At 50.8% G+C, this 27,418-nt stretch overlaps 9 protein-coding genes across 9 annotated transcripts in view; 6 read left to right on the forward strand and 3 right to left on the reverse strand.

Annotated features, from left to right (window-relative positions):
* Nucleotides 1–110: 110 nt before the first annotated feature.
* On the forward strand, nucleotides 111–3,290 carry Pmar_PMAR007489 (hypothetical protein; the record flags this gene model as incomplete). Its single annotated transcript, XM_002764876.1, has 17 exons — nucleotides 111–267; nucleotides 339–429; nucleotides 474–531; nucleotides 578–707; nucleotides 752–885; nucleotides 930–1,068; nucleotides 1,112–1,194; nucleotides 1,244–1,300; nucleotides 1,350–1,454; nucleotides 1,499–1,578; nucleotides 1,626–1,910; nucleotides 1,971–2,028; nucleotides 2,170–2,298; nucleotides 2,341–2,486; nucleotides 2,533–2,657; nucleotides 2,704–2,787; nucleotides 2,842–3,290. 17 exons carry the CDS (start codon nucleotides 111–113, stop codon nucleotides 2,907–2,909), a joined length of 1,929 nt encoding a protein of 642 aa, XP_002764922.1. The 3' UTR covers nucleotides 2,910–3,290.
* A 970-nt stretch (nucleotides 3,291–4,260) lies between these two features.
* Pmar_PMAR007490 (hypothetical protein) lies at nucleotides 4,261–5,561 on the forward strand. Its single transcript, XM_002764877.1, has 5 exons — nucleotides 4,261–4,485; nucleotides 4,651–4,901; nucleotides 4,948–5,007; nucleotides 5,051–5,221; nucleotides 5,269–5,561. Exons 1-5 carry the CDS (start codon nucleotides 4,422–4,424, stop codon nucleotides 5,284–5,286), a joined length of 564 nt encoding a protein of 187 aa, XP_002764923.1. The 5' UTR covers nucleotides 4,261–4,421; the 3' UTR covers nucleotides 5,287–5,561.
* A 2,556-nt stretch (nucleotides 5,562–8,117) lies between these two features.
* Nucleotides 8,118–10,588, reverse strand: Pmar_PMAR007491 (hypothetical protein; the record flags this gene model as incomplete). Its single annotated transcript, XM_002764878.1, has 2 exons — nucleotides 8,118–10,387; nucleotides 10,441–10,588. The coding sequence occupies 2 exons, from the start codon at nucleotides 10,586–10,588 to the stop codon at nucleotides 8,118–8,120; spliced, it is 2,418 nt and encodes an 805-aa protein (XP_002764924.1).
* A 129-nt stretch (nucleotides 10,589–10,717) lies between these two features.
* Nucleotides 10,718–12,844, reverse strand: Pmar_PMAR007492 (hypothetical protein; the record flags this gene model as incomplete). Its single annotated transcript, XM_002764879.1, has 1 exon — nucleotides 10,718–12,844. One exon carries the CDS (start codon nucleotides 12,842–12,844, stop codon nucleotides 10,718–10,720), a length of 2,127 nt encoding a protein of 708 aa, XP_002764925.1.
* Nucleotides 12,845–13,288: 444 nt separating this feature from the next.
* On the reverse strand, nucleotides 13,289–15,732 carry Pmar_PMAR007493 (hypothetical protein; the record flags this gene model as incomplete). The annotated part of the gene is made up of 2 exons (XM_002764880.1): nucleotides 13,289–15,585; nucleotides 15,642–15,732. 2 exons carry the CDS (start codon nucleotides 15,730–15,732, stop codon nucleotides 13,289–13,291), a joined length of 2,388 nt encoding a protein of 795 aa, XP_002764926.1.
* Nucleotides 15,733–19,884: 4,152 nt separating this feature from the next.
* Pmar_PMAR007494 (hypothetical protein) lies at nucleotides 19,885–20,897 on the forward strand (the record flags this gene model as incomplete). The annotated part of the gene is made up of 5 exons (XM_002764881.1): nucleotides 19,885–19,961; nucleotides 20,028–20,089; nucleotides 20,235–20,349; nucleotides 20,488–20,569; nucleotides 20,628–20,897. 5 exons carry the CDS (start codon nucleotides 19,885–19,887, stop codon nucleotides 20,895–20,897), a joined length of 606 nt encoding a protein of 201 aa, XP_002764927.1.
* A 645-nt stretch (nucleotides 20,898–21,542) lies between these two features.
* On the forward strand, nucleotides 21,543–23,225 carry Pmar_PMAR007495 (hypothetical protein; the record flags this gene model as incomplete). Its single annotated transcript, XM_002764882.1, has 5 exons — nucleotides 21,543–21,666; nucleotides 21,772–21,905; nucleotides 22,001–22,434; nucleotides 22,481–22,574; nucleotides 22,614–23,225. 5 exons carry the CDS (start codon nucleotides 21,543–21,545, stop codon nucleotides 23,223–23,225), a joined length of 1,398 nt encoding a protein of 465 aa, XP_002764928.1.
* A 538-nt stretch (nucleotides 23,226–23,763) lies between these two features.
* Nucleotides 23,764–25,442, forward strand: Pmar_PMAR007496 (protein disulfide isomerase, putative; the record flags this gene model as incomplete). Its single annotated transcript, XM_002764883.1, has 2 exons — nucleotides 23,764–23,882; nucleotides 23,934–25,442. The coding sequence occupies 2 exons, from the start codon at nucleotides 23,764–23,766 to the stop codon at nucleotides 25,279–25,281; spliced, it is 1,467 nt and encodes a 488-aa protein (XP_002764929.1). The 3' UTR covers nucleotides 25,282–25,442.
* A 79-nt stretch (nucleotides 25,443–25,521) lies between these two features.
* The window catches only part of Pmar_PMAR007497 (hypothetical protein), a gene marked incomplete at both ends in the record, with an annotated part of 7,874 nt that continues 5,977 nt past the window's right edge, over nucleotides 25,522–27,418 (forward strand). Inside the window, 8 exons of the mRNA XM_002764884.1 lie at nucleotides 25,522–25,627; nucleotides 25,674–25,724; nucleotides 25,899–26,110; nucleotides 26,157–26,210; nucleotides 26,260–26,419; nucleotides 26,518–26,618; nucleotides 26,667–26,813; nucleotides 27,229–27,378. Coding sequence (XP_002764930.1) covers nucleotides 25,522–25,627; nucleotides 25,674–25,724; nucleotides 25,899–26,110; nucleotides 26,157–26,210; nucleotides 26,260–26,419; nucleotides 26,518–26,618; nucleotides 26,667–26,813; nucleotides 27,229–27,378 — 981 coding nt within the window. The remainder of the gene's footprint in view (nucleotides 25,628–25,673; nucleotides 25,725–25,898; nucleotides 26,111–26,156; nucleotides 26,211–26,259; nucleotides 26,420–26,517; nucleotides 26,619–26,666; nucleotides 26,814–27,228; nucleotides 27,379–27,418) is intronic.

Genomic DNA, 27,418 nt, shown 5'->3' on the forward strand with positions numbered 1-27,418 from the left:
GGGAGATGATGAAGAGGCTAGGAAGGTGTGGGAGGATGTGTCGGACGAGTTTAGGGAACAGCAAGGAGCCGACTATATCGAGCAGCTAATTGCCGGCCAAACAGTCGAATATGTCAAGGGCCGCCTGTATGGCTGATACGAGTCTGTTTGTATTGGAGTGTTTGCCCATTGGGATGCCCTGTGGTCGCCAACACGGTATCGCAGTTGTACTTGTATTTTTACATGCCTTCACCGAGGCCTGCACTCCTACTATTTCTGGCACTATTGGTAGTAGAGGGTACTATGCTGAATGAAGGTATGATATGATGGAGTCTAGTGAGGCATCCCACACTGTGTAGGTCTGGTGGATGAGAGCGAGAGTGGTGAGGTCTCTTCTTTTTCTTTTACTGCCACATCATGGTCTGCCTGGTTATGGTGGTTGCTTATTGCGTAATAACTGGAGTTGTGGTGGGAACTTTTGCATCGTGCATCAGGTATATGTTCAAAGCTCAGGCAACTGTTTGTGATGATTACTTTATCGAGAGTATCAAAGTAGTGTCGTTCCTGTAGTCCTTATTAACCAACCCGAATGCTGCAGGTAGTCGTATCGCGGTATCACATCCCCGAGGATGTCGCGGGTGCTACTCTCATGGCGTTGGGTTGCAACGGTCCAGAGCTCTTCACTAACTTGATATCGATATTCATCACTCATTCGGATGTTGGCATTGGTAGTGAATAAGTGTTATTGGCAAATTACAGTTATATTTCTCAGGGACTATCATAGGCTCTGAGGTATTCAATCTTCTCGCCATAATAGGTGGTTCGGTATTGGTGTCACCACAGTTGCCCTTATTGATCCACAGACCTGCATTCATACGTGATGTTACCTTTTACATGCTATCAATTGTAATATATCTATAGTATGTTCGAGCTATGCCATGGTACGTTAGGTCTTGTTGGCGATTACTCTGTGGGACGGTAGAGTGTCTCTCCTAGAGGCTTTGACACTCCTCATGTGCGCCGCGTTGTTCGCTACAGTCGTGGCTTATACTAGAAGAATAACGGCGTGGATTGACCAGCTGAAGACTAGTATGTTATGGTTACTACAAGTCAACGTTCATCGTGTTAACAGATGTGTTGAAGAAACCATTGTTGGAAGCTGCCTCGACAGACAGTGATGATGACGGGCCTTTTAGGAAGGCTCTTCCAATCCAGGTGAGGAAGGAATTTGTGTTGCTAATCTCTGGATGTTGGTGATTCTCAGAGTGTCACCACCCCCTCGGGCGATGGAGCTGTGTTATTGTTATCTGAGAGAGTCTATGTGAGGGTTAGAATTTTGTGGCGCGTGAAGATGCAGAATGGTATCCTAGGTTGAAGGCCCGAATGTGGTGTATTTACTCTATCGTCCTTCAACACCGACTTCAGTGTCGCAGCATTATCACGCAGGGCCTCGGGAAGAAGTCTTTCCTCATGCGGTGAGTTTTATGCCGCGTATTCCCTCTGAGGTTCATGATTGCAGACGTCACCTACAGTGGCGAGCACCGAGGTGGAAACGTCATCATCATATTATCAGCAGATCTCCCCTACAGGGCAGCAAAGGTAGGAGAGTAGCAGTCAGCTTGAAATGGCCTGAAGTATAGTATCAGGTTGCCTCCAGCCCGACATGAGGACTTTGTATTGAAGCCCATAGCCTACCGTAGTGGCGGACATGCGCTGGTGGAGATGGACGGATTCTGGTCGCATGGGAGGGAGGACGAGGACAGTATGATAACCATTGTGGTCGACACTGAGACTCACACAGTGAGACTGATCACCTCGAGGAACGCATTGTTGAGGGGCGCCTGCCTGCAGGAGAAGGATAGACTACTGGCCGAGCTTGCTATTGTAACGGAGAGAGCATATGCTGGTGGTTTGAAGCCATGCTTGCGCCAGTAGGATGTGCCCTCATCGGAATACAAGGCATGCTCAGCTCGTGGTGTTGTTTTTGTCAGAATCTGTCATCAACTGAGTGATGATGAGGGTGGACTGGTCTGGAGATGGTCATGGAAGGTAACACATCCTTGGTGGATCTGCCACTACTACTACTACTGCTACTACTACTACTACTACTACTACTACTACTACTACTACTACTACTACTACTACTACTACTACTACTACTACTACTACTACTATTACTCTTGCGGTTAGGCTATGCATATACTATGCTTCCCTATACACCTTTGTCTGGCGATCACTATGGGTTTCTGCGACGTTCGAGATGCCACTAAAAGGTCCCGATGGTTGCCAGAGTTCCTGCTGGCAATGCTATGGCTAGCTGTAGGTCGATGACCTCGATACAGCAGTACACTTCCCCTTTAGGTGTTCTCTTACCTCATGGTATACTCTGCTGATCGCATCACAGAGTCCTTCGGGATACCATCAGCTATGATGGGCGTCACCGTCTGTGCTGTCGGGACCAGCTTCCCAAACTTTTACGCTAGTTTGATAATGGCTAGGGCCGGCAGGTGGATTCAATACCTCAGCTCAGGATGGATCTGATCTGGTGCTCAGGTCGTCTATGGCTATCGCCAATGCCCTGGGCTCTAACATCCAGAACATCTTCGTGGCTCTAGCTCTACCATGGACCATCACAACCATCCTATCAAGCCCGCATGCATTCAATGTCTCGGCGAAAGGTCAGTTTTCTTTGATCACGATGAATGGGATTATTATCCCCGACAGGTATCCTCGCCAATGTCCTGGCTATGGCCGTGACTTTATTGGTACTTCTAGTACTGGTTGCGAAGGGCAGGTTTACTCTTGATCGTAGGGATGTGGAAATGACTGGGCGATAGGTATGGGGAGTGTCTCCTTCACCAGGTACGGCTGGTTACGTTCTTATCGCTACATATACAATCTATTTGGTCTTTGCTATATGGCAACCCTAAGGTTGATTATGACGCCCTTTATCTGTTTTGATGTACTCTACATTATACGTCTCATTGGAATTATTAAGACACAGATTGGCTCCCTTGTGATACTACTACCCTTGTCGGGGCTAGTACCCTTTCTCATAATTGTCATGCAGCATTTTCTTCGTCCAGTAGCGCTGCGGTCAACCCGCAGTGGGTCAACTCCGAGATGAGTGTTAGTCGCTCGGGAAGCTCTCCAGGGTAGAGACGAGATCTCACTGAACGAGAGCTCGTTACTGGGCTAACGAGACGACTCTTATTGGACATACCACACCAGGCTTGCTGATCGTCCTCACTAGCACTGATGGTATTCCGTCGTTGCCTCACTCTTATTCTTGATCGGTTTACGTTATATGCAGCACCCCTCTGATTTGTATTGAGTCAATCGCTAATACCAGGGTCACGTTATGTTCATTCTTGTTGTTTGGCCCCTCCTGAGGGAGACCCCTCCTGGTATGACCAAGGCCTGCCTTGTGGCTGCTGACACTCGTCGTTCCAGGCTTGGTCTCCAGGTACTGCCCCAAGGGGCAATATAGCGTCGTGAGTTGCTACGGGTAGACGATCGATCTCATCTGTCATCATCTGCCACCTCAACCTTCAACTTGGTTTGCGGCATGAGAGTCTCCGATATCCATAACGCACACCGGCCCGGAGCTCCACACGATCATATCTGCCTTGGTCATCAACCGGCCAAATATCGGCCTTCGTGAGGGGACGACATACTTGTATATACCATAAAATATATATTATCAAATAGAATGTTGTGCCAGTCACTGGGCAACACAACTAGTAGCCAGACTTCGGTGGATAGCGTAGTCGAACTTCACAACAGGGGCAGGCCTTCGTAGAAGGGCAGCCGAGTGAGAAGAATCAAAAGGAGTCGTAACTTTAATTATCCTTAGTTCACGGTCACACAATGCGCATACTGGACCAAATATATTAGGGTTATTATTCATCACCGCGAATAAGGAGTGTTTACGGCGGGCGAGATTGAGATCTCTAACGGTGCGATAGTCGTACAGCTCGAGGGGAGAAGAAAAAAGGAATAAAAGTGGCTTGAGGCGACAAGGAGCCGGTGTAGATCTACACGATGGAAATTTGGTTGAATTCAGGTGAATTTCCCGTTGTTTTAGATGTACAGGTTCACTAAGGCCAGAACAGCCGGATTCAGTTGCGACATGTGTTTTTATACTCCCCATCTCGTGAAGTGAAGATTGGACTGAATAAGCTGTTTCGTTGGACATGGAGCGTGCAGGGACGCCTGCATTTTCATAGTCACCAGTTGTACGCCAACCTTTATTCTCGTTATGGTCATCATACCTCGGTACTCCATGGGGTTCCTCTTGCTCAGTGGATTGTGTCGGAAGAGGGGCCAGGACTGCTGCTGTTGCTGCTGGGCGAGCCCATCGCCACTTCTCTCCTCCCCGCATCTCCCCTACTGAGGTCGTCCTGCCAGAGGCCCTCAGAGGCCACCACCTGCCTACGTCTATGCAGGGAATAGTACGTCATCAGCTAGCGCCAGGCTCAGTGGTCAACCTCACAGCCAACGTTGGTGAGTAATATCGTCACTTTCACAGCATCCACCCACATTATGTTTACATATGTATGAAATCTTAAAATGTTCATTCTATGTATTATCAAGATATGAATAACCAATTATTAATAACCATGAGGTCATCATATTCCACATACCATTTTATCATTTGCGGCCTGTCAGGCGAAGTCATCGAAGTATCCCTGGTTGGCAACCCCACGACGGGGTACAGCTGGCAGGACGCTGATCGGCGTGGCAGTATTGAAGTACAGACTAGTACCGGAAGTCAGCCTGGAGCCCATCCCGAGAACAGTGATAGCGGCCATGAAACGATAGTGTCCAAGAACGGACTTGAACGACGATTATCATCATCATCATCATTTACTGTAGAGAATGCCTCAATGGTTGTAAGGTACTTAGCCCAAGTTTTTAAGGTGAGCAGCATCAGCCTTTAGCTCCCACATGTATACTCCTACACAGGTGAATCCCCATCCTCTAGGGTATGTGGGCACCGGTGGAATTTATTATTTTTATTATCAAGTGAGCCGCCTTATGATACTCTACCGCGTATGATCTAGCTCAGGCAGTAAGGCCTGGATATTGTCAACTTCGGTTCGTCTATACTCGGCCATGGGAGCATGTGCCCATACCTGAGGAGCACTATGCTAGAGTTAACATAAGAGTATTGGATACCACGATAAACGGGACAGAGGTGGAGCGTGTGCAGCTCCCGGAGGACTCGACCGCCTCTCAAGTAGGACCATAGCTTGTGTTCGTGGTTCGTATTCAAGCTATCTACAGATGTACATCGTCTTGTGAGGAGACCATCCGAGCCGTGTATGCGTATTATCATTATTGTTTGACTCCCCACTGCTATTCGCAGTGCTAACGCTGACGACGACCTTAAAAGACCATAACCCTGTTGTTGTCGGTGGCGGTAGGCTATAACGTCTTGAGTAACTCAACTTATCTCACTGTCTTGTTTTCCCACTGGCCCTCCTCCTCCTCCTCGTCGTCGTCCTAGAAGCAGCAGTCGGTTGCCAAGGTAACTGTATATACAGGCTCTTGGTCTTGCACCATTGTGTTTACATCATTAGAGAAAATGCTATAAGGCCGTACTCTCATACTTGTTGAGTACTGCCTATAGGCCACATAGTGAACAGCTTGTTCCCTTGAAACAACACATGACCGATCATTACTCCTCTCGTTGCGGGGACACATCCACGATAAGTGCTCCTCAGCTGGTGAGCTCTTCACACACGATTTGTTCGTCGCCTCTCCAGACCACGGTCCTACAGCAGCTGTCTCGGTTGGCAAGTAGTAACCCCATGCAGTGAATTCGAAGGTTCGCATTCACCTTTTTTGGGATGAAAGTGACTCGCTGCTCTCAGTGGATTCTGGAGAGTTTCCTTTATGACGAAGTCCCTTTGCCTCTTTCTGGCCTGCCATCGGAACTACTCAGAATGGCGAGGGAACTGTGTGAGGAGTGGGAAGGACAACAGGTCGGGTCCACCCCCCGTATTGGGTCTCTTTGTACTTTCTTTCCTCAGGTGTTGACAGCTTACCGCTTCGGCCGTCGGCAAGCCAGCGTTTACTCGAACTAAGATCTGTGAGTACAGGATGCAAGTACGTCGCGTGATTAGTGCCTTATCTTTACAGCTTATGGACTGCCTCGAAGACTCCATGCTCAGCGCGGGAGGGAACGATCCATCAGCTCCGCACGAGATGATGTGGATTTGTTGAGAGTAATCCTCGAAAAGATGTGGCCGCGGTCAAATCCTAGGATAGAATGTCGACAGGTGTCAGAGAAACGACAGTCTCCTAAACGACGGCCATGACGTATACTACCATGTGCGGTTGTCGACGTGGTTGGAATCACTGCTCTTTTTAACAGCGAATAGTTCGTACTTCGATCGTTTCCTACACGCAGTTGAAGTGTTGCAGTTAGTGGGGAGAGTTACACCAGCTTGTGTAACTCCGAAGTAGATAACACCATGCTAGTTCACAATTTGGCACAAACCAATAAACGGCGATGACGCAGTGACATGCTTTCCATTTGATTTTGGGATCGTCTGCCATGCGTGCTATCGGCAAATTGCACGCGAACTTGAAAACTGGGTGTGGATTTGAAGCCCACGCGATAATCAATCGGAGGCGAAACAGCATCGCAGTGTTTCCGTATTTGAAAACCAGTCGTAGAGTTTCTGTTCGCGTCTTGATGTTGTGGAGTTTTTTGCACATCAATTGTCGCTAGTTTTGGGTGTTCGCGGATTATGAACGAACGTGGAGAATGTGGTGGGCTCAGCGAAGGACACGAGTTCCTTCGTGTCATGGTCCGAGGCTATTTTCTGGTTTTCCCCTTTCTCTCCAACCAAGGTCTAGCGAGAGGTAGTTGTCCACCTCTGGTCTGGCCTGCGTTAGAAGATCAGAAACATCTTGCAGTAGCCGAAAGCCACGAATCACGGAGCCAGTGTACAGGTTCCGTAATGTAGTTTTTGGCAACTGCCCCTTCCAAACTCGCAGATCAAAAATTTGAATACAACGCAATACCATGACGGCAATACTCTGACATCAATAGTATACGCTATAAACTCTCATCCTTCTAATGTACTCGGGAAGAGAGTGAGATGTGTCCAATCCAAGCAGGGCCACCTCTGATGACCTTGGGACGCCGCTAGAGGTCGTAGACGCTAGGTCTCTAGAGGCGCTGGCGACCAGATCTCCAGCTCGGCGGGCGCGATCCCGTCACTGCACTTATCATTAGGAATTTGTCTCTCACAATGAAACTGGCATCAATCGAGAAATGTTTGAATGGCACTTCATCGAAAGTCGGCGGACTCCATGACGTCCTGATACTCACAGAGTTATCTTGTTTTATTGTGCCATTTGCCGACAGATCACACCCCTGAGCTGCCGCGGCCTGAAGATTTCCTCTTCTATGTTTCACTTTTTCCTCGGTGGTTGCAATAAGTGCATCCATCGCGTACAAATCTGCCAGTATCCGTTTGCTCTTCACGGATATCCAGAAGCCGCTTCAGCTCGATGGAACTAGGCATCTCCCGGTCTCGCCGAGCCCATGAAATACGGAGAGAGGTCAACATGATTTTCTCGTACTTTCCCTCGTCAACACGCCGATAGGGATCAGTATCCGAGTTCAATATCCAGGAGATAACCTATCCGAGAAGACACCTCACACACCCAACAGCGCATCAGTTGTTAACTCGCGCCGAAACAGAACTCAGAAAGACGGTCTTCACGCCAGTGAGCGTCTCGTCAATACGTTCCCTAAGTAATTCTCTGGGTAGAATTGACTGAACCTCCACGAAATAGTAACGAAGTGAATGAGAGGCGGTAGCCGTGCAATTTTACCAATCGGCGCAGAAGTTCAGTCTTGCCATCGAGACGAAGCCGTCGTGAGCCATCACTGTCTATGCAGTGGATGGAGTGACGGCGTCAGCTTCAATAGGTAATAGAGGTTGCCTCGACATCCCAGGATCATTCACTGAGCCACGGCACAACGACCGAGGAATCGCTGGGAGATCTGTACCAACGCGGAAGGGGTGGAGTGACTCCACTGGAGTCCTCAGTTAAGCTACTACAACACAGGGCACGCGAAATATTCAGAAACGTGAAAGAAATTGCAGACACCCTCATCGTGCATTCAATCGTCCTTTTAGAATAGACTCAATATACTTTTGCCGTTCCTCTCTACCCAACCGACTCCACTGAGCGAAGCTGATCTCCTCTACATCATACCCGAGCCGCCTCAGCGCGTTCCGTCTCAACACGGCTTTCCCACACAACTTCTGACCGGGGGGTAAACTCGTCCCTATTGAGCGGACGTAGTGCCAAGGCCCATCGACTTCAATGATCAGAGGGAGCTCCTCGTCCCGTGAACACTCATCGGCAGACTCGCATCGAGTCACTGCCAGATCTACTATGACTCCTGGGCACCCCAGATTAGTGAGGTCCATTTCTGACACCACCCTATACTCATAGTCACTGTTGCCTATTGCTCGTCGCAAACAAGTTGTGACTTGGTCTTGAAATGCACTATCGATAACGCTGGCATCTCGCTGGGCCGACCCCGCAGCTCTATGAAATAGTTCGACTATCATAGGGGTGGGTTCGTAACCGTGGGACGAGGACCACATCGAGACTTGGTTGATCTTCTGCAGAGCGGCTCCGTCTAGTTCGAACGTAGCTGCCGCCGACAGGAGGACCTCAAGCGACTGCGGGTCAAAGACGTCGAAGGCGGCCAAAGACCACGCAACGTGAAACGAGTCAGCCGCAGCAAAGCGGAGCTCTCTGGACCGAACACGCGCTACAACTTCCTGTATCAGCTCACTAGCTGGAGCAGAAGTGTGATAGTTTGATGCCAAGCCCCAGAGGAGCATTGAAAGGTGTGAGCTAGTGATGCCAGAAGTAAGCAGGAGGTCCTTGGCCTGATGACAGCAATGCTCCTCGAGCATTTGATGGGAGATCCGTAGTGTGGCCAGAGACCAGGTTATCAAGGCGAGCTCTTGCTGCTTGAAGTGGGAAGACTCGCTGAGGTGTCTCTCTGTGAAACCATCGAGGAAGAGTACGAGCTTTCTCGAGTCCCATAGAGAACCCTGCTGGGCCTCGGGTGTTGAAGCTGTGCACCAGAGGACCTTTACAAAGGCTTCAGCATTAACCGGGTTGGCAGTAGCCCATTCCACGAGAGGGGTGATCTCTCCAAAGGGACGACCAGCGATGGACCAAGCCAGTTGCCCTACGGCATGTACGTGGGTAGCATCCGAAGGCCAATCAAAGATGCTCTGCTCAATTCTTTGCAGTGCGCACTTGACAAAAGGACTCTCGAAATCACCGAGCGAGTCAGCCTGAGTCAGAGCGGCCATACACACCGCTAGGTCCTGGGCAGTGTATGCAAGGATCTGTTCAGGCGTGTGAGGTAGCAGAAACTTTGCCAAGTCGACTACAATGTCCTTACCGAGGAGCAGTGCTGTCGACCAGAGAATATTGGATACTTCCTGAGGACTGAAAGCGTCGATTTGGAGGTTCAACACCAGAGCCACCAAACTACCCACTAGGCAGCTCGCTGATGACTTTATCGACTCGTGGTGCTTCGCCAGAGTCGCCGACGCCCAACAACAGTTAGTTATCGTCTGTGTCGAGGGGTGACTTCTGGGGCCTCCCTTTAGAGATGCCATCGCGACCTTGAAGATTCCCTCGTATGGTGCTGTCGTAGCGACATAGGCGTAGCCACAGAGAAACGACGAACATTCTCGTAAACCGAAGTCGGCTATGAGTTGCGGATGGCCTCGGGCGGTTGAGAAGAGGTCCGTTACATAGGGTTCATCGGGGGCAAGCTTGCCTAGTGACCAGAAGAGCATTGCCGTTGCTGACGGCGGTACTAATGCTGGATCTCGAGACAACCACATCGCTGCTGCCTCACGGAGGAAGGCATCATCACGAACACCAGATCGTGCGGCAGCCCAGCACATGTTGGATACCACACCAGCGGGGGTTCCCTGAACGCCGAGCCGGTCTCTGCACTGTGACAGCACTTCGCGGACCTCATCGTGCCAGTCCAGGTCCAACTTAGCTATGGCACATGCGACGTTACTGAGTTGACTCGAGGAAGCCTCCTTGAGCAAAGGAATGATGGCGGGTCTTAGGGCATTGAGAAGACCAGTACGTGAGGGACCAGGGCCAACCATTCCGATGGACCATAAAACGTCAGCGATCTCATTGGTCTTAATATCAGTCAATCGGAGAGATCTTGATACCTCATCACAGAGAGCATCGACGAGCCCTGCATGAGCTCCATGGAAATGCTTGACCAGACGGTGTAACGCCGTTGTGAGCAGCTGCATCCGGCGAGACGCATCTATCGCGGAATTAGGGACGGCCACCTGTTGGCAGATGGTCAGGACATCTGAGGGAGGGACCAATAAGGAAGGTGTTGGGTGAACAGCAGACACGCCTCACCGTCCTTCTGTTGTCGTCGACTAGCGTCCAACAGCGTCTTCCGCAGCTTGAAGGGATCATACGGGAGGCATTGCCGAACCACTACGAGTGCTCGAACCGAACGTAGGGCATGTCGCCATCGACCGGCTGCCCAGGGAGTTGAAGTCATTAAAACTGCAACAACTTTGCCATGCTTTCATATGTCCTGCATTTCGAGGTGAATAATATTCCCACTTCACGCAAAAGGCGAGCTCATGATTGCGAAACGATGTGAATCAGAAACGTAGGGATGCAGCATCTAAGCTATCACATGTCTTAATTGCTCCCGTAAGTACTCGCCACGTCGATGCCGTTGTGTGTTGTTCCAATCGACCGTACTGATACTGAGCACCTCATAGCCTGCCTTACGCAGTATACGCCTGCTCAGCTCAGTGTTGCCGTTGTACTGCAGTACTGCGAGTCTGTTGTCACCAATCAACTTCGAGAAGTGGGAGTAGCCGTCGACCTCGATAATAAGCAACACTTGTTCCTTAGCATCTATGACAGCAAGATCAACAAAGATCCCTTCGAGAGGTGCAGGAAGCTCATATTCATCGCGGAGACTGGCCGTTGGGGCCACCTCAAGCAAGACCCTTTGCAGCTCGGAGCGTATCTCCCATTGCAAGGTGCTGCTAGTAACAAGGCCGCCACCAGGCGCCCTTTGCCGTTGCGCGATCTTCACTACGTGAGCTTCCTCAGAGGGTGATGGTTGGAAGCCGTGACAGAGCCTTGCCCACAGCAGGGACCGATGGAGTCTAATAAGAGAGGCCCCTTGTTCTGTACGTGGGGGTGCATTGCTCATTGGTCCTGCCTTCACCAATGCCTCTAGGAGCTTCTGTAGAGCCTCTTCACTGTACAAGTCGAACACGGCCATGGACCAAATGACTATGGTAACATCAGCTGGCCGAGGACTCAACGTACTGCTCTCAACGCGGTCTACGACGTCCTTAATTAGATCGATGGCCGAGGGTGATCGATGAGCATTAGATGTGATACCCCAGAGGACCATCGCCAGATGACGGCTGTCGATCCGACCCTCCTTCAACATGCCTCTTGCCAATACACAACATCTCTCCTCCAACTCGTAATGGGATAATCGTAGTGTACCCAAAGCCCACACCAATAGGCCAACGTCCTGCTGTTGGTACTGATGATGCTCCCGAGAGCGGTAGCGGTCGACGAGACCATTGACGAACGCCACGACACTAGGTGGCGGCTCTCGCAGGGCAGATGACTCGAACATCTTAGCAGCTGCCCACAGTATGCGGCTCTCACTCTGAGGTGTGAGGGCATCGCCATTGGTCACGGCCCATTCAACAATGGGGAGCACGGCCTCCTGACCAGAGGACCACAAGGCATTCGATATCTGGGAAACCGCCAGGACATTCTGAGCTGTCGGTCGCCAAGTCGTAATAGTATCAATGACCACTTCAATGGTCAGCTTCGTGAAGTCTTCGAACGAGTCCAAAAGTTTGGCATCTGCCAAAGAGCTCAACACCGTGGCCAGCTCTAGAGGCTTCCACTCCTCAACAACGCCCTTCTCAATAAGGCCATGGTCATTCTGTAGCAGAGAGCGGAAGACCTGTTGAACCCATGGGCCATCATCGTTAGCCAGAGTAACTGCCCAAGCGACACTTGAAGTGACCGCGCCTGTGAATGGTCCCAACTCGGACCGTACCAGTAGCTCTCCAAGATGACGGATGAATGATAGAGGGGGATGGGACTCGCATTTGTTGTACTGAGCGATGGTTCCGGCCGCCCAGAAGGCATTGCCTATGCTCTTCAATGGACACTGCTGGATAGTAGAAGTGTCACCGAACTTGCTGATGTACACCTTCCACATACTTGGGTCTAGGCTAGCCGTTGGGACATGGCCGAAGGCCCAGAGGACCGATGCCAGCTCCGTTGGGTTGAAGCTCTCGAAAGGCAACTCTGATGAGCACGTACTGAAGAGACGCACCACATCGGGGTGGTCCCTCGCGGAAGCCCCGAGTGATGTGAGTACCACGGCGTGGGCCTCGGGACTCATACCAGATCGGCCGACCCGACCCTTCCAGTCTACCGCCACCAAACCAGCGAAGTGTGAGTTGCAAGCACCTATACGGCTGACGGCCCAGACGAAGGTCGCCAGCTCATCCGACCCAACTGAGACCAGACCCACCCGATCCACAATGGTCTTTACAGCCGACTCTATCTCGGTGAGCCAAGGTATGGACAGCCGGTTGATGGTCCATGCTACATGTCGTAGTTGTAGGGCACCCATGTGTGGTATTGCTAGGAGTAGATGTGGTCGTAGTAGATCTCTTAACCGAACCACCGGGCTAGGAGGGGACCTGCCGACCACACCGATGGCCCTGAAGACCTCTGCGGTGTGCTTCGGGGACATGGTGGAGGAATCTGTCGGTTCGGCGCCCGCTAGTCGTTGGGCCATGGCTTCACTCAAGGTAGTGAGAAGCGGCAGGTACCGTGAGTCGTTCTGGACTTTGACGCATTTGATGAGTGCTGCGGCCAGTAGACTAAGCTCGAGTCGGACAGGGGAGCCACCAGGGCCGTTGAGGATGTCCACTATAGCGGAGCAAGCTTCGAGCCAACTTCCTGAGGCAAGAGGAGATAAAGTGAGAAAGGAGTGGTATGGTCTTCACCCCGACTGTTGGAGTTCAAGAGCTTCCGAAGATTTTTGACTTGCCGACCGACCAGCTCGTTCGATACGGCGCAGCTGAGCAGACGGCTGACATTCATACCAAAACTTCGATACTTCACGATCTCGACTTGGCTATAATAGAATATCATTGACCCCGACTTGACGAGAACGACGTCTTAATTCAGAAACTTATCCCGGAAACAGCTCAGCCGAGCCGCTGAGGACCTCCGACACTTCATGCTGTATGAACTCGTATTTTGCCGATCGGTCCAGACTACGCCATTTCTCGTCCTCAACGCTGAGCAGCCTGAAACCAGCTTGAGCGATGAGGTGTTGTTTCAGAACACTCTGGCCGTTGTACTGTCGTCTGGTCACGGCCGATTCACCAAGGACATCAACGTAGTGATGCGGTCCGTCTACTTCTACCAGGAGGCGTCGGGAGCCGGTACGGCCGTCTACAACAGCTGCATCCACTGATAATCCCGGCAGCTCCGGTGCTAGGTCCACCTCCGACAGCAAGTGCATACTAGAGGACCGGGGTGAGCGGGACAGCGCCTTGTTCAAGGTCTGACAGACCTCAGTTTGAAGGGCTCCTCTAGCATCCACGCTGGCCCTCTGTGCTTCTTCAAGGACCTCTGCAATGAGATGGCCATTCTGTGGTGAATGTTGGAAGCCATAGCCAAGTCTAGCCCAGAGGTAGGCCCTATGGACCTTACTTAGGCTGGCCTTCCTCTCTCCAGCGGATAGCTCGTTAGACTTGGAAGCAAGGATGCTCAGGAGGTCCCGAAAGACGGACTGGTCGTAGGTGTCTGCAGCAGCCATGGCCCAGAGGACAATAGCGACATCGGCAACGTCAAAGGATATACTACGATCTCGTAGTGCCGAGATAGTTCCCTTAATTAGATCGATGGCAGAGGGTGATCGATGTGCATTAGATGTGATACCCCAGAGGACCATCGCCAGATGACGGCTGTCGATCCGACCCTCCTTCAACATGCCTCTTGCCAATACACAACATCTCTCCTCCAACTCGTAATGGGATAATCGTAGTGTACCCAAAGCCCACACCAAAAGGCCAACGTCCTGCTGCTCTATACGTTCGCCACGACTACTTAGGAATCTCTTGGATGCAGCGCAAACGAAGGACACCACTGATGCGGACTGTCCAACAGAGGCTTCCGTGAGACCATTACATTTTGACACTGCCCATAACATTCTACACAATGACCGGATGCCAACCGCCTCAGTATTGGCTGTGAACCACGCAATGATAGCATCCATCTCAGGACCACCCTCTGGGACCATGGTCCAAGCCACCTGGGTAAAAGCCCGACCGTTAGCCGCGGTCCCAGGAGCTGTCTTGGCCGCATGCCCAAAGTACTGGCAGGCAACGGTAATGAATTGCGGTAGACTGTCTCTGAGCCCGAGGGAGCAAACTGCAGCCAATGTGTTAGCCAGCTCCAACGACTTAAACTTCCCTACAGCTTCTATTGTGGAATTATCGTCAAGTATGTGCTTACAAAAGTCCTTCGCGCAGTCGCTGTTTCCAGTGCCACCCAAAGAGACCGCCCAAATCATATAGCTCACGCTAGACGGCTGGAAAGCTCTCACCCCGCTAGCGACGACACATTGGGCCATTTGCCGAGTAAACTCTGACGCTAGGAGGCTCGTATGGCCCTTTTGAGATAGCACACCGGCGGCCCAGAAGGCGTATCCAATCGTTTGTGTAGCGCAAGTTGCGACCCCATCCACTGAGACAGTACTGAGAAGCGCCTTCCACAGGCTCTCACTCGGAGGGAAGTTGTTGTTAGCATAGACCCAAAGGATCTGTGAGAGCTCAGTGAAAGTGAATGCCGAGTAATCGAGGCTGGTATTGGCATGCCGTAATACTCCAACAGCGACGTCTTTAGCCGCTACCTTGCCGACAGCAAAGACGACTGCGGCATTAACGCTGGCCTTGAGCCCACGCTGGCCATCGACCCGCCGTCTCCATGTACTAGCTAGTGACTTGGCGAAATCACCATCGACCTTCCATCCCGAGCCAGCGATGGTTCGAGCTAGGGATGCCAAGGCGAAGTCGCTCAGCATGTCAAGCTCACCGTTTAAGCGATCTAGCAGCAGTTGAACTTCCACTCCTGAAGGCTCTTTCAATTTACAGAGAGCAGCTATGGCCCGCTGGAGATCCTGTTGGGTCATATGAGGGACCGTAGTTCGTATGCGACCCTTTAACCCTCCTACAAGGCCTCTTATGGAGGGTTGGCTGGGCTTACAAGCCGCCGCCACCGACACAAGGGCTCCCACTAGGTCGACCGGAGCTATCTCGTCTGTTGATTCGAGACACTCAGTGGCTGCCGAGCAAAGAGAGTCAACGGTCTGTGGGTGGATACTTAGCTTGGTAGAAGCAACAGCCCTGCCGGCAGCGCTTAGGAGGTCTGCGGGAAGGGTTGAGCCCAACGAGAGCAGGTCACGACAGATCTCCTCGAATTCTGAGAACAGTTCCGATGATCACCTACAGAATAACATGAAGAACCCGCCATCTCACCTTTGCCATCAGCATCGAGTATTCGAGACTTAACGTCGCTCACACGGCGAGCTTTCCCAATCATAGCATGCAACCGACGTGAGGACCGCATGGAAGACAAGCTGAGGGTCCAGGCTTATTCAGCGGTGGACAAACGTCGATAGTGGCTCGAACGAAGCGAGGGATGGAGAAAGGCTCACCGCTGGGACACAGGATCATCAACACGAGACACATTCGATAGGACTGAGAAAGCTCTTGCCACGTAGCATGAAATAGCTATCAAATTCGTGAATACTACATGCTGTGTCAAAGCATTCATCTACATGATACTACCTCGAGCCGTTACCCGGCGTCGTGAGGGCATTTCTCGACGCCGGTAGCCATCCAGCTCCCAACGCATAACGGTAGCCAGCGATAGGGTGGGAAGAAGTTGCAACATACTCGAGACGGCATCATATGAGCTTCCATGGTGAGGTTGCCTGTGTTCTTCAGTAGAGAGTCTTTCCACTACTCGCTACAAAGGTAGGGAGCGGTGGATAATGAAGCAGTAATGCTGCTGGGTTCGTCGCTCTAACTAGTCGCTGAGCTCAGGCGATTCAGAACCAATTCTGGACGTGGTGATCACTTCCGAAACGTGGTTTCAGAGACAGTCCTGAGGTTCGCAAACAGTATACTGAACTACCCCCTCTACGGGGGGCCCTTATGATGTCTTAGTGTTGGATACCGTCAACGAGCTAAACTCCCAAGCACCTATCTATCGTGAGATTCCCATGCTTAGAGGATCAGGTACTGCCTGCTGGCGGTCACTGTCGTACAGCATCTCACATGGTGATGAAAATGCGCTGACTGAGTCAACAAGTGTCGTTGAGGAAAAGCGAGAGCACTAAGAGCTGCAAGATCACCACAGGTTGAAGCTACTAAGTTTGAGTACACTGTGCGGCTCTTGAACTCAGCCATGTTCCCTCTCAGCGGTCCGTGGATCCGGAGGTTGTTTGTGGTAACATCTTGGAGAGTGTATCATTTGTGGATCCGATATATAAGTATGTTATGTCATACGCCGTATGATGTAGTTGTCAAAGTCTTGAGTAAAGTCAATCAATGCTCGACTGGACGAAAGGACTGTACAAGCATTCTTCCATACTCTTAACTTGGGATTGTTGAGCATAGCTGACTTCCCAGTGAGCAGCTCCTTATTTCATTTTACTCGAACCGCTTCCCGGGGCTCGCATTCTCAGGCAGAGTCATAGCTGTTACAGTACCTCAAGATTACAAGAAGTGGCCTACATCTCGAGTCATTGGCAGCGCCATTCTCTTCTACAATGGGTCTCCGTTCAGTCCGGGTCATCACAACTGCGGGCCTACTCTGGTTGCTTATCTCGGTGTGTGCGGTCCTCTATGTAATAATCTATCCGGCGGACATAGGGACTGAGGTGAAGATGGCTGCCCTTCGACAGGAGTAGTAAACCATAAATGCTTACCAATCCTGCTTGACTTGCATCGCTCCTTCAAAATCGATCGATAGGTGTGAGGTGTAGGTACGTGTTAAGAGAAGCATCGCTCTCGAAGGAAGTGTCGGAACTCGAAGCAGCGTTGAAAGGGGAAGCGGCTAGTTCTGAACAACGGGTGGGCTCGGTATACGTACCGAGTCCTTTGGAATCGCTCACGGTATGTACCTCAGAGATTACAGCTACAGCTGCAACGAGCCAGGGATGCTCTGGAGAGCGCTGAGGCAAGGATAAGCTCTGCACACGGTGACTACAGTAGACGGAGTCAAGAGCACGAGAGAATGAAAGAAGACATGGCTTCTGAGCTGACGAGACTCAAGAACACGCTAGCATCTGGGTATGTGCTATCGGTTAGTATCTCGAATATACCGCAACCCAATCCGCTATAGTGTGCGCTTACTCCCGCCTCCTACGCTTAGTGGGAGCATGATAGGGGAAGGAATGATGTATCTACTGCCCCTTAACGGTACTGGTAGGGAGGCATCCCCTCAACTCGTCGAAATTAGGGTTCCTTTGATCATGCTTATGAAATTTATATTCTTATTTTATATACTACTGGAAATTCAATTGTATTGAGAATAATATCGTACGGTGGCATAACTGCCCCACCTGAAGAAATACATCTTCCCAATTCATACTCCTGGAGATTTGATTGGATTGAGGCATATCCGAGGATGGCATAATTGCCCCACCCGGAGAAATGCATTCTCTTACTTCGTACAACGGAAGATTTGGTTGCACTGAGGCGTATCTTGGGGTGGCATAGCCGCCCCACCTGGGAAATTGATCTTTTGACCTAGAACACCTGCGAATTTTATTTTACTAGGGCAAATGTTAGGGTGGCATAGCTGCCCCACCTGGGAAATTGATCTTTTGACCTCGAACACCTGCGAATTTGATTTTACTAGGGCATATCTTAGGGTGGCATAGCTGCCCCACCTGGGAACTCGATCTTTTGACCTAGAACACCTGCGAATTTTATTTTACTAGGACATATCTTAGGGTGGCATAGCTGCCCCACCTGGGAAATTGATCTTATGACCTAGAACACCTGCGAATTTGATTCTACCAAGGCATATCTTACGGTGGCATAGCTGCCCCACTGATTAGTCTCGTCAAGCACAGTATAGGTCTGATAAGGTGTAGTCTTTTATATTGTCTATTGCCTTGGACTCGGCCTCACCTTTAGAGACCCCGAGAGTAGTAAATCAAAGGAGCTTATAACATGCCAGGATCATGTACAACGAGCAGGCCTTGCTTATAACAAGCTCGAACTACAAGTGGCCGATCTCAAGTCGGTGATGTACCTTCTCATCAGACATCATCAGTTTGGTGCTCCTTTTAGAACTCTACGGCCTAACTCGTTTACCTCTGTTGCTACCACACTGGAACTCCAGGCCGTCTATGTGTCTTCGCCAATTGAGAAGACGACAGGCAACCGACTCATGGTGGAACAGCTGGTCAGCTCTCTACTGGCCACACAGAGGGATTCGACCTCCCCGTTCATCATTCGCGTCGAGGTGAGAGCAGCCCGCGACAGTGTGTTGATCTTCCGGGACGAGAGGCTGCTCCGATCAACGTCGAGACAGGGGATGCATCTGAATCAGACCGGTGAGAAGCACAGTAGTCCCTGGGCGAATCCTGTAGAAGGATGTGGTAAAAGTGGAGGCATAGAGGGGAACCGACCACGGTTCTTCGTTTGGATGGGCCCAAATACTGTGGTCTTTGACGGCTGGCTGAGGTGAGGCTTTTGCAACGGCCCGTATTCCCTGTTACTCGGACAACAGGAAGGACCTTTTTGCTGTATACGTAGACTTCTCTTAGGGATATTACGAGGTGCATATCATCGACTAACAAGGGCGGCAATGTGATCTCAGTCTGTTGTATTATGATCATCACCGATTCCGGAGAGCACGTGTGCGATGAAGGTTTTTTCGCGGCTAGATGTGACAGCCCTGTACTCCAGGTGATGGACTATTAGACCTCGATGGATTCTGCTATATATATTCAGACTATTTCAACTGTCCTGCTGGACTCGCCCTCCACCGTCCGAACCGCATTCAACGCTGCCTTGCAAGGATTGGGTGACCGAGTGAGGTATCTGCCTCTGTCCGAATATCGGCATCATATGGGTAGGCCCAGAGAGACAGAACGGAGGGTCTGTGTGGTTAGCAGGCACGAGTTAGGTGCACTGTCGTTCAGGTCATGCGGCTGGAGTTGTGACTAGCTTTGATGTACGAACTCTCCTCAAGGTGTATCGTACATCGAGCAACGACGGGTCGGACAATAAAGTCCTCGACAGACTACTGCGTATGAGGGCTAGGGCTCTCGAAGAGAAGTTCAATGAAGTTGAGTCAGATGTGAGCATACGTAGCGTAGAAACCCCTGCGGATGTCCCTGTGGAGTGAGCTATCAGCGTCTGTCCAACCCGCTAAACTCGAGAGTGTGTAACTGACTGGTGTGGTAAGTGATAGGCAAGTTCCCGATCTGCAGACCCGCAATCGAGCAAGGGTGAGGCCAGGCGCAAGGGGAGCGTGTGAGATAACATTAGCGGCTACACACCCTCTCAAGAAGGAGTCAATGGGACCTCCCGATGGTTTGAGACCACAGGGCGATCCACAGATAGATGGTGTACCAGTTTGGACTGCTCTAAGATCACCCAAGGGTACTGAAGGTCCTGGACTCGATGTAGGAGGAGGAGGTCGGACTAGTCCTCATCGGTATTGCTCCTCTGACAGTGTCATGAAGTTATCGGGCCGATGCCATCATATGGCAAGGACGTTGAGGATGAGCTCACTCTATGGCTCAACCAGCGATACTACTCCGACCCGCTTCCGTGAGAAGTCACCACCCATCCCGCAGCTCTCAGCGGGGGTAATCGATCGCCACACGTTATGTCTAGGTCTGGTCATCCAGTGGCGATCCGGCCGGAGTGGAGGTCGGCTATCCAGAGTCTCACTCCAAGTACGCATGTGAGTAGATGAGCGCTCAGTACATTGATTGGTAGTGGAATTCAAGCCGCTATACTGCGCATTCTTCCTTCTCCATCTCGTACCAGTTTGAATGTGATCGGGTAGCCTCTACCGTACCTCTCTCAAATTGTGTATAGGTTCGAATGTATTACGTGACGTCCAAGGCATGGCACTAGCCAAAGATGAGCTCCTCATCAGAAGATACTCCCCTCTACTCGAGAACCCCTCTGTCAAGCCGTTACTCGTCTCTGGGTGGGACGCACCACACCGCTTTTCGTCGTTCCCTACTTTCAAATGTCTAAGCCGAACGGGATCACTCGCGGTTTTCCCGTTGAATGTCGACACGCTGTATACTGAGTTATTGGCACTGTTTCTGCTCCTCGTTCTTAGGAGCTCCATCGACCCCTTCCTCAGCTTTGTATATGTAGCCATGACAAGATCTGCTAGCGAGAATGCTGTCATCGAAGGTCGGGTGGGCGTCTTGTTTTTCTGTTGTCTATAACCTGCTAGGCTCGCGATGATAACTGTAGGTTGCGAATTTCATTGTAGCTGCATTGAGAATAGTTGGCATTTTATGGGCCGCTGGTGTGAACTGTGTCGATGCTTGGTTCCCTCCAGAGTCCCGCCATCGTATCAGAGACGACTTCATAGCATCAGGAAGGCTTCCTTTCGGGGAGGGCGAGGATCTGGTCAAGCGAGAGCTCGAGAGTACTGAGCGTGCGGCTGAGCTCGAGAAGATGTACCGAGAACAACAGAAGGAGCAAAACAAACACGAACAGCGCAGAATAGAGTTCCCATAGTGTGCTCATGACCGCCATGGCTACCGTGTAGTGTGAATATGGAGCTTCTCGATGCACTGGCTTTAGCTCTAGTAAAGGGCTTTCACCTAGTTCTTCCGGATACATGAGTGTTGTACTGCACTCACTGTAGTATCAGCACCTCCTGCATATGGCGACGTTATTGTGCTCTCTGTGATAGTGGTACACACTGCTTGGTTGGACCATCACAGATAGCTGGAGGCGAGGCTGAGGCGGAAAAAATGGCACCTTATTTTTGCTGACAAATTCTCAGGACAATAGCCTTCGAATATAGTTGATATGCTCGGGCTATTGTCCTGTCAGTGGAGTCGTTGAGAAGTCTGGTCCTGTTCCGAGGTGCCACTGCTACCGTGGAGGCGGACCAGGAAAATTAACGCTGTAGTGCGGTTGATCACAATGTCATAGAGGAGAGTAGTTTGATGGTCATGTTCACTACTAGTACTGCCGTGTCTTGCTACAGCCAGTGTTACTTGTCAATTCGCTCGGTGGTCGGAACTTGAGAGGAGGAGAGATCGAGGGAATAAGAACCGAGCACAGCGTGTAGCATGTAGCATTGAAATCTCATTGCTTCCAAGGGTCCTTCCCATTGAGAAATATTCGCCATCTGTGTCAGAGTTCACATTTATAATGTCGAGCAAGCGGCCGGTCAGCCAGCACCGTTGCCGCGGTCTGGCACGGATGGGAAGTGCCTCAGCAGCTTCTCGGCAGGGGTCGGACGAGCCAAATGTGTGCACAAAGAAGGACCCCACAGGTGCCAATAGTGTCGAGTAGTTTTTCGCTGGCATCGCCGGCTCCACGGCTTGTATTTCCCATGGGGACTGTAAAGAAAAGTTACATGACGTTCGTCGGTGATCAGGTCGTGAATTATCGAACTTGCGGGATTCCGAGAAGGACCGAGTGGCACGATTGGTGGCAACACTGGCACAGCAGAAGAAGAGAGCTGAGACGGAGCAAAGAGCTCGGGAGGTGGCGGAGTCGAGTGCCGAACGGGTAGGCTCTGGAGCTCCCCGTTTTTACATTGGGAGTCTACATACCATGCTTAAAAGGCTATCAGCTGCATGGTCCATGAGCTGATAGCCTTTTAGGCGATCGCAGAGGCAGCGAAGGCCAAAGAGACTCTGCGGAGGTCGTTGGAGCTGCTCAATAAGTATCATCAGCGGGCTAAGGCCGACCTCGTTGAGCGAGCCCGTCTGAAAGCATGTGTGGCGGTGCCGGGCTCAGTGGAAGAGGTGGCACAAGAGAGTGCTGCTAAGCGCATTGCGCCTGGCTGTGAGGGACCACGAATGAATCTTGAGGCTGGAGACGATCTCCTCCATGACGAGACGCCTCCATCGAGCAGAAGAACATCGGGGGCTTCTGCTTGCTCTCATACAGTGAAGAGGAGGTTTAGTGATATGCGTGCTCCTCGGACACTGTCGGAGGATGCGGCGGGCGAATCGTCCGAGGACGACGTGACGGTCGAAGGGAGGTCATCGGTTCATGGTGGCCATCAGCAGAATAGGGAGGGGCCGCTGAACAAGTCAGTACGAGCTTGGAGGTTTGTTACTCCGATCGGGATTTTTCAGGCATCAGCGGTCCCTACTGAGGCGCTACTTACAGATGAGTCGTGGCAACGAGGCGGCTGCTATGAAGACTGGCGAAGAGCGTGAATCGGATAAGGTAGGGGATTTACCACTCAGCGTTTGAAAGCCCTTTCAGATGTTGCGGGAGTTCCTGAGTAAGTCCATTGAGGAGCGACGGCCGAAGCCTGAGCGCCCAAGTCCGCCTCCGAGGGCTCACGAACGTCCAGCACCTATCACGAGGACTGACGAACTCGAGAACAGCATTGCCCTGCGGTCCTCTATCAGCATCACGGCCGATGAGGACGGCAAGCGAGTGTTGCGTCTTCGACCTCTGGAAAGCCTCTCTAGTGAACGGAGCTCATCGAGGAGCCCTCTAGGTCCGCTGGTGGATGCCCCCAGATCACCCGAACGGTGTCATCAACCGCGGTCGGCTCTGGCATCAAGTAACAGGGACCCAGCTACAACACTTGTGGATCTTGGACGTGCTGAACGAGACTCTTTGGACGTTTTCTTGAAGCTTAATGGATCTGGTGGAGATCGCTTGCCGGAGGCGCCGATTCCTAGGCCTGCTCAGTGGCAGTGTAGAGTGCCGCCGATTGATAGGGAGCAGCCTGAGGAGGTCACTGCTCATCTTGCTGAGGTGGATGATGTACTCTCAGCACTATCATTCACTGAGTCACATAGCATGATTCATTCGAAGATACCATTGGACACTGAACGCATTAGATACGGACCGATCTACCGATGATCTTCAAGGCTAGTGTTGTTGCGTTATGGGGGAGTTACATATGCGCACAGATGAGACAATCATATACACAGACTGCCAGCTGTGTAATACACAACTTGTGTGTTACATCACGTATGTAGGTTATGCCTATCCACTTGCTGTAGTGCCCACAGATAAGCTACAACTCCGACTATCCCTAAAGACGCATACGGCAACTATTGGAGGCTCTGCCTGATGCTCACCCAGAAATCCCAAGCCATCGTTAGGATGGGAATGATGTTGTCTACGTTATGCGACAAGCACGCATTTTGTTACCTCCGGGATGTGTTAAGAGTATCTAACGAAGATTCTCTGGGCGAGCGCGTAACGCAAGGGCACGCGTTCATATTGGCGACTCGTACAACCTTTCATGGAGTATCTCCTTCCTGTGTCCGTTAGTCCCCAGCGCTACTAGACCATCAGGATGTAGTAGACTCCAGTGTATAGGGACGCTATTCGGCTTTTTATGATTATCGTCTGAGGCAGCCTGGTCGTTTCAGGAGTATTTATCATTTTCATCATGGTTAGACTTATCCCCTTTTTCTCAGCAATCGCGGCTGTGGTGTTTGCTGCTGAGTCAGAGTCGAAGGTTCATCAGTTGACTGATGACAACATGGAGGATTTCGTGAAGGGCCACAAGTAGGGATGAATATGAGTATGTCGGGTTCTTGAGATTTGTTGTTCGTTTAGATACGCCCTGGTGAAGTTCTACGCCCCTTGGTGTGGCCATTGTAAGAAGATTGCTCCCGAGTTCGAGCAGGCCGCTGCTGAGCTCGCCGAGGAGGTCGAGGACGCGACCCTTGCCCTCGGGGAGCTTGATGCCACGGAGCATAAGAAGATGGCTGAGAAGTATGCTATCCGTGGTTACCCTACTCTGTACTGGTTTGTTAACGGTGAGCACACCGAGTATGGTGGTGGTCGAACTGCTGCTGAGATCAAGTCCTGGTGCATCGATATGACTGGGCCTGCAGTGAAGGAAATCGGCAGCCGTAAATTGGCTGAGGAGCAAGCTGAGACCAAGCCCATTTGTGTGTATGAGGGACGTGAGGTTTCCAATGATTTTGGGGAGGTCGCGGCGAACAAGAGATCTGCTTTCACTTTTTATCATGTTGCGAGCGACTCTGATAAGCCGACCGTTACCATCCAGCATAAGGGTGAGGAGGGTGTTGAGTGTGATGACCTTTCCCTTAATGGTCTTAAGAGTTGCTTGGCAAAGAATGAGCTCCCTCTGTTCGGTGTTCTCGACGGTGAGTCCTATGGTAAATACATGTCTGTTGGGAAGGGCCTCGTATGGGGCTGCTTCGAGCAAGAGTCCAGTGAGGATCTTGAGAAGGTTGCCGAGGAGTATCGTCCTCTCATGAACGAGCTTGCCAAGGAGTTTCAGGATGAGTTCGCGTTCACTTACATTGATACTGTTCAGTTCAAGAGCGCTATTGAGGGTATGCTCGGTGTGACTGAGTTTCCCACTTTGGCTGTAAACAAGAAGGCTGGTGACAAGATGAAGTATCTGTACACTGGTGAGATGACTAAGGAGAAGATCGCGGAGTTCCTTAAGGGTGTTCTTGCCGGCACCATCGAGCCCACTTTGAAGTCTGAGCCTGTTCCTGGTTCTCAGGATGAGGCTGTACATGTCGTCGTTGGGTCAACTCTCGAGAAGGATCTCTTCCAGGCCGATAAGGATGTCCTTTTCGAGGTCTATGCCCCTTGGTGTGGTCACTGCAAGAAGCTTGCTCCTGAGTATGAGAAGGTCGCCAAAAAGGTTGCCAAGGAGGGAGTTGATGATATGATTTTGATTGCCAAGATGGATGGCACTGCTAATGATTCTCCCGTTGAGAGTATTTCATGGGATGGTTTCCCGAGCCTTTTCTATGTAAAGGCTGGGGGAAGTGAGCCCGTCAAGTATGATGGTCCCCGTGATGCCAAGGGCATTTGGAAGTGGATCAAGAAGCATCATTCTAACGCTGACACTTTGAAGCAGCGTCTTGCTGCCTCTAGGGCTGCCGAAAAGGAAGAGGCTGAGAAGGGTGACGAGCTGTAAGGAACGTTGAGAGCGAAGTGTCTTGTTATGTCTTGTAACGTCCTCGTCCGTTTCACAGCAGCATTACTAGAGTAGTCATAGCGTGTTCATACTGTCATGGAAAGTGACTGTATCTGTGTGATGATGCTGTTAGCGGCGTGGAATAAATACTTTCAAGTCTGAGTTGGTCGTGTTGCGTTGTGAGTTGGTGTACTCACTCGTTTGTAATCGATTAGGAGAGTAGACTAACCCGGTTAGTATATGGAACGTAAACCGTTAAGACCGACTAGCCTGAGTGTATCCTCGACGACCACTGGTAGTCCTACTGAAGGGCTATTGAAGGAATCAGGGGACACTGGGAAGAGCGGTGGGGAGTGCATGGTGGAGGTTTTGCGTTATAGTGTGTTATACAGGTGGTAGTGAGAAGCGAGCGGAGAAGTTATCGTTTTATGTTGATTCTGGACGTAGGCAGTTTGATATGCGATTTTCATCTAGAGTGGTGATTGTGGTGGTATGTGGTAATGACGAGGGGAGTAAGCGTGCTGTAGAGAACGGGGTGGAGTTCATGCAGAGGTCTAAACGACGATGTAGTTCGAGGACTAGTAGATGGTTGCTGTAGGAATTCTACTGTTGTTCAGGTGTAGTTGAAGGTGATGCTCGCTTTAGGATAGGTATATTGCATTTGTGCGGCCTTTATGCTACTGAAACTAATGCCGCTGGGGACATCCTTTATGATGAGATTAGTTTTGGTGGTGAAATGCGGAAATCAGTGCGGACTAAGTGTGGGTGTTTATTGGATTGCCCAGAGTGGCTGCCTGAGGAATTGAGGAACTGTCCTATGGAGAGCTTGGTAGATTGCTACTCGCAGCCGCACAGTAGATGCTGTGTCATGTCAGTCTATTTGCCCTAATAGAACATCGCTTCGCGAGCTGCTGACTAGGGAGGACCAGGTGATGATAGTTTGAGGAGACTATTGATCAAAGCGGAGCCGTGGGTTAGATAATATCGCTTCCATTTGGCGTCTTGCGGCTGAAGGGAAATGCGAGGCCTTCCACTCCTGCATCGAACGGACGCGGCATGCTGCAAGATTCAGTGGAGCGGCTTGTGGAAATGCTGAGAAGAGTGCCGCACCCCGCGGGCTTTTTCGAGGCCAGCACAGGTGCGCGTGGAGGGACAAAGAAGAGTGTTATCAATATATGTGCTGAACGTAGTAGTCTTGGAATTCGGAGGGAGTTGCTGGAGTTATGGTATGGGCAGGTAATTCCAGTATGGAGAGTAGGGAAGAGGTATTACCACTCTCTGGGGTGCGGTCCATTCTTCGAGATCCCGCCCCGCCAAATTTGGCGGAGTATCACGCGGTATGATGTTGATGATGTTGAGAGGCGTGTGGTATGGTGTGGCCTCAGATATTGTTATTGAGTTCTGAGAACTGGAAGATAGTCGTCGATTGGGGTATCAGATTGGTTGACCAGGGAAAGAACGTATTGGCGGTTCATTTTAAGAAGGGGAGTGAAGCTCAGGCAGCTGATGTTTATATGTCTGCGCGGAGGAGAGTAATAATAATTATCGTCGCAAATCGCCATTATATGTATTGTTATATTATATCGTTTCTCGGTAATTACTGTATTTGAAGCGGATGCCAAAGGCTAAACGAGATCTCATTGAAATGATAAGACTGATAACCTATGAACGGTACTATGATAGTTTGTACTGTACGCGCAATCTGAAGACCCAATTTCTAACTTCTAAAGAATTGCTCATATTAACCCGAAATTTGGCATCGGAACTCTCTGAACGTAATTATTTTTTGAAATATCGCAGGGACTTGATTTCTGGGAAAAAGTCTTGCATTCTGTTGCCCGAAGAATGGTAAAGAGAAATCTCATTAGTTGGGGGTGGAATATTTTAGTTCACTTTATCAGTGCTCAAGTCCGTGATGTAGTGCGATGCTGTGGTTGATATTATCAGGCCAAGGAGATTAACCCTCTGGTCAATTTTGAGATGACCATCCGTCCCCCATGCCCTTACATAGTGCCAATCGCTGTTGATCTATCTAAGTATTGCTCGCTACTGGTCATGGGCGATTCTGGCAGGAAGGATACGCGTTATAAGAAAATGGTCATAAATTCAATGCTAGAGCACCACGTCGACTTTGTGT

The sequence above is a fragment of the Perkinsus marinus genome (genome assembly GCF_000006405.1).
Source record: "Perkinsus marinus ATCC 50983 genomic scaffold scf_1104296976014, whole genome shotgun sequence".
NCBI lineage: Eukaryota > Perkinsozoa > Perkinsida > Perkinsidae > Perkinsus > Perkinsus marinus.

Coding starts and splice junctions, on each gene's coding strand:
- Pmar_PMAR007490 (XM_002764877.1), top strand. CDS start 4,422: ATGCAGGGAATAGTACGTCATCAGCTAGCGCCAGGCTCAGTGGTCAAC. Junction 4,486..4,650: donor CAACCTCACAGCCAACGTTG/GTGAGTAATATC, acceptor GCGGCCTGTCAG/GCGAAGTCATCGAAGTATCC. Junction 4,902..4,947: donor ACTTAGCCCAAGTTTTTAAG/GTGAGCAGCATC, acceptor ACTCCTACACAG/GTGAATCCCCATCCTCTAGG.